The sequence below is a fragment of the Dipodomys ordii genome, unplaced genomic scaffold (genome assembly GCF_000151885.1).
Source record: "Dipodomys ordii isolate 6190 unplaced genomic scaffold, Dord_2.0 Scaffold103, whole genome shotgun sequence".
In the NCBI taxonomy this organism is placed as follows: domain Eukaryota; kingdom Metazoa; phylum Chordata; class Mammalia; order Rodentia; family Heteromyidae; genus Dipodomys; species Dipodomys ordii.
In genome coordinates, this window is record NW_012267319.1 from 1,991,025 (window position 1) to 1,995,590 (window position 4,566).

The window sequence follows — 4,566 nt, forward strand, 5'->3', positions numbered from 1 at the left end:
GGAGAGAGAGGAGAGGAGAGCGGAGAGAGAGGAGAGGAGAGCTCACGGGGGGGGGGCAGCAATCCTCAGGACACCTCATCCTGGGAAATGCACTGGTATATTTGGTAACAAACCCTCATCAGGTGGTCCCGCTTTGGGGTGCCCTCGCTGGGGCCAGTAGCTCATCACTCACCCCCCAAACGGGGAGGGGATCGAGGCCACCATGCCAGACCACCGGGCCTCTCTGGGAGGCCTTTGGGAGGCCCAGCTGCCCGCCTGGGCGGCTCTGGAGCACCGCCGGCAGGGCCTGTCCCATGAGGAGAGCCAGCAGCGTGCGCACCGTGCTCTCTCATGGCGGTGAGCACCCAGTTCACCCAGGACCTGGGCCCTGCAGCCTACACAGGCTCCTGGTGTTCTTGATTTACAGTGGCCTGGACAGCGCCTCCTGCTTCCAGGTAGTGTCCCTGATGAAAGGCCTCGCCCAGGGGGGGCGGTCCATCGTGTGCACCATCCACCAGCCCAGTGCCAAGCTCTTTGAGCTCTTCGACCAGGTGTGTGGGTTCTAAACCTCTCCCAACCCCTCTCCGGGATCCCCACCCTAGATCCTCACCAAGACCCCCACCCCACACTCTCCAATCCAGACTCCGTACCCCAGACCCTCAGCAGGCTGGCGCTAGCTACTCATGCCTTCTTCTAGACACTGGGGTGTCCGGCTGGCCGAGCGACCGACCGAATGCTGGGTGGTCTGGGAGTTCCTGTTCCCCTGCACGAGAAGGTTGGGGTTGATGTCTTTTTTTCCCCCTTCCTTCTCCCAGCTGTACGTCCTAAGTCAAGGACAGTGTGTGTACCGCGGGAAGGTCTCAAACCTTGTGCCATATTTGAGGGACTTAGGACTTAACTGCCCCACCTACCACAACCCGGCCGACTTTGGTGAGTAGACAGCTTTCCCACTCAGGTGGGTGCCGGCACGCTGCTCCACGACTCCATATTCTCTGCTATGCCAAGGCACGGCGCCTGGGGTACTGGAAGCCAGAGAGAGAGAGAGAGAGGGAGGGAAAGAGAGAGAGAGAGAAACCCTCTGAAGGTCAGAGGTGAGGGAGAGCTCCCCCTCGAGGGCAAACAAGCCTACTGAAAAGCCACAGAAGGTCCTGGAATTTAGAGCTGCGGGAGAGAATGGCAGGTGCTGCAGAAGAGGGGGCAGGAGGGGAGAACAGGGGAGAAAGGACAGAGAAAAACAAAGGCAGCGCCCAGGAGGCAGCGCGGTCCTGGAGGGATGAGGGCCTCTGCCCGGGCCAGTCTGCAGGCCGGGCAGCGGCTTGGATTTGAGGGGTACGGGCTGTGGTCCCGAGCCGTGGTTTCTCTGGGTGCTGCGTGCTATGTGGTAGGCAGACCATCCTCCCCTGGGGTCCTTGGGCCACTTCCACACCTGTCACGTGTCACGCGCTCTGAGTGCTTCAGAGAGGAACCTGCTTCCTCCCCCCACCTCACGTCCCGGGTCCGTGGGGTGCCATCCGCAGCAGGCACGCAGCCAGGGCCGGGCGAGAGCGTTGGCAGCCAGGCGCATGAGCTCATCGCTTCTCAGCGTGATCCATGTGTCTGCTCCCCCACGCGGGGACGGGCTTCGCTGAGGGTTTGGCTGATTAATGGCTGGAATCCAGCCTCGCAGTCATCTGCATTGGGGTATAAGTCACTCAGCAAACATTCCCCGCCGGAGCGATGGTGGCTCCCGGCTTCCCAGGCGCCCCGGCTGACCCTGCGTTCCGTGTCCTCCGCAGTCATGGAGGTGGCCTCTGGGGAGTATGGCGACCAGAACAGCCGCCTGGTGAGAGCCGTGCGGGAGGGCATGTGCGACTCTGACTACAAGAGAGACCTCGGGGGCGATGCCGAGGTGAACCCTTTCCTCTGGCACCGGTCCTCTGAAGAGGTAAAGCAGACAAAACGATTGAAGGGGTTGAGAAAGGTAATGAGAATCTCCCAGCCCCCGTGAGCCGCGTGCGCTCTGTCCCGGCCGCACGCTGGCTCTGTCCGGCCGGTCGGCCGGCGGCCGGCCGGAGCCTCACCGCGCCCTTCTTGGTGTGTGTGCAGGACTCCGCCTCCATGGAGGGCTGCCACAGCTTCTCGGCCAGCTGCCTCACCCAGTTCTGCATCCTCTTCAAAAGAACCTTCCTCAGCATCATGCGGGACTCGGTAAGGGGGTTCCTCGTGTCCCACAAGGCCCTTCTCGCCTCTAGCTCTTCCTGAGCAAACTCTTCCTCTGTTTGCACGAGTGGTTACTGCTAAGCTGCCGTAACAAGGGGTCCCAAGATGTCAGCGTTCACGGTAGAGTGCACGCAGCCAGTGTGGATCTTGCTTGTGCAGGGGGTAGGCCCAGATGCTAGAGCAACCCCTGTTTTTCTACCACATGGCAAAGCAAAAGGCAGGAGGAAGAGGTGACACATAGCCCAAAGGCAGCAAACAGTCACGTGCATTCACGTGGCATTGGCCAAAGCAGGCCAGGTGCGGTCAGGGGAGAGGAGGCCTTTCTGCGTCGGAAGAGCATAGCCAGGTGCAGAGTGGGGCCAGGCCACCACTGTGTGGACGGAGGCGGTGGCTGAGGGGCCTGGCCACAGCGGTGGACGCTCCAGCCTCCCGGGGCGAGGCTGTGTGGGGCCTCGGGGACCCACACTGGGAGGGTCACAGCTCAGGACAGGAGGCTCATAGTCACCCAGGCCGGGCTCTGCAGCACAGGCCCCCTTAGATCATCTCCACCATGCCTGAGTGCCCTGCTGCAGGGCTTAGATCCCACCTCCCAGCATCCCTCGCTTCTCTCTGGATAAACATGCCCCTCGTCTGTCAGTTTTGAAGATCAGTGTAACCAAGGCTAGTGATTGCTTGGGTTTTAACAACAGCAACTGTATACTCTGTGTGTGTGTGTGCGCGCGCGCACGTGCGCGGCGGGGGGGAGGGGTGTGTGGATGCAGGCTGCGGCTTGTTTCTTTGGGGAAGGAGACAGTGGACTGAGAGCCACTATGATGGGAATCAGAGTCCGAGGCTTGCTGAGGCCCTGGCCTCGTTCCCTCCCTTCCCTGAGCACTGGGTAAGGAGCCCCGCTGCCCCCAGGTCCTGACGCACCTGCGCATCACCTCACACATCGGCATTGGCCTGCTCATCGGCCTGCTCTACTTGGGAATCGGGAACGAAGCCAAGAAAGTCTTGAGCAACTCCGGCTTTCTTTTCTTCTCCATGTTGTTCCTCATGTTTGCCGCCCTCATGCCCACCGTTCTGACCTGTGAGTGACGGGCCCAACCCTGCCCTGTTTGCTGGGATTCCCACTCAATCACTGGGGCTGACAGGAGTATTCTGAGCCCTCCCTCCCTCCCTCCCTTCCTCCTTTCCTTCCCTCCTACCTTTCTTGCCTCTCTCACTCTTTCTTCCTTCCCTCCTCCTTCCCTCCCTCCCATTTTCATCCAGCCAGCCTCTAACCGCAGGCCTCCTACCTGTGCCTCCCATGTAGCTAGGGTTTACAGGCTTGCACCAATACGCCCAACTCTGGCATTAGATTTTCCAAATTCCATCTTAGGTGCTGACAAAGAGGTTTTATGACATAGGATAAGAAAGTGCCATGTTTAAGCCCCGGGATGGCCTCTCTCCTGAGGCAGGGGGGCCAGCTGCATACAGGAGTCCACCGCGTGTCCCTCAGCTGCTGGGATGGCCCTCGCTGGCCCTGGGCGCTGCCCAGCTCTTCCACATGGGCTTCCGTGCAGCTCCGGTGTGTGCAGAGCCGACCCTGGGCCCTGGGGCTGCTGGATTGAAGCTGCTGCCCTGTAGGACTCTGGCATGAACACCTCCTCCAAGACCCTGCCACCCGGGCTGGTGGCAGAGCCGGGGACCCCAGCAGGACCAGAACTGGCCGTGGGGGTGGGGGAGCATGCTTGTGCTCCACCTGCGTTCTCCTTGTGGCCTGTAGAAGCAGCCAGCCATTTCCCCAGCCAGCGGATCCCTCTTCGCAAACCAAACCAAACCAAACCCCCGTTGGTGGACAGCACACAGCTCAGCCCCGGGCCACCTGTGAGAGCGTTGGGCTTTCTAGCGGTGCCCACCTGACATTTCTTTTCTTCCTCTATGTCTTCCCCCACTTTCTGGGTCCCAGTCCCCCTGGAGATGGGCGTCTTCCTGCGGGAACACCTGAATTACTGGTACAGCCTGAAGGCGTACTACCTAGCCAAGACCATGGCCGATGTCCCCTTCCAGGTGCGTGAGCCAGCGACTCTGTAGAGAGGCAGGGGTGCCCTGCCAGGCGGGCGGCGGCCCGTCCCTGACAGGGCGGGGGGGGGAGGGTGGCATGCCTGCCCCGGGGCTGCCGCTGGGCTCCGGGTGAAGGGCAGGCGGCCCAGCCTGAACGGCTCCCAGCGTGACGGGGTCTCCGGTCCGCAGATCATGTTCCCGGTGGCTTACTGCAGTATCGTGTACTGGATGACGTCACAGCCGTCTGACGCCGTGCGCTTCGTCCTGTTTGCCGCGCTGGGCACCATGACGTCGCTGGTGGCCCAGTCCCTGGGGCTGCTGATCGGGGCTGCCTCCACGTCGCTGCAGGTGCCAGCCACGAAG

General features: G+C 61.7%; 1 protein-coding gene across 1 annotated transcript in view; it reads left to right on the forward strand.

The window, feature by feature from the left end:
* Positions 1 to 4,566, forward strand: part of Abcg1 (ATP-binding cassette, sub-family G (WHITE), member 1) — a 54,605-nt gene that overhangs the window by 42,467 nt on the left and 7,572 nt on the right. The window contains exons 6-12 of the mRNA XM_013027346.1: positions 407 to 530; positions 795 to 909; positions 1,755 to 1,939; positions 2,065 to 2,166; positions 3,079 to 3,247; positions 4,109 to 4,209; positions 4,393 to 4,551. Of these exons, the coding sequence (XP_012882800.1) occupies positions 407 to 530; positions 795 to 909; positions 1,755 to 1,939; positions 2,065 to 2,166; positions 3,079 to 3,247; positions 4,109 to 4,209; positions 4,393 to 4,551 (955 nt within the window). The remainder of the gene's footprint in view (positions 1 to 406; positions 531 to 794; positions 910 to 1,754; positions 1,940 to 2,064; positions 2,167 to 3,078; positions 3,248 to 4,108; positions 4,210 to 4,392; positions 4,552 to 4,566) is intronic.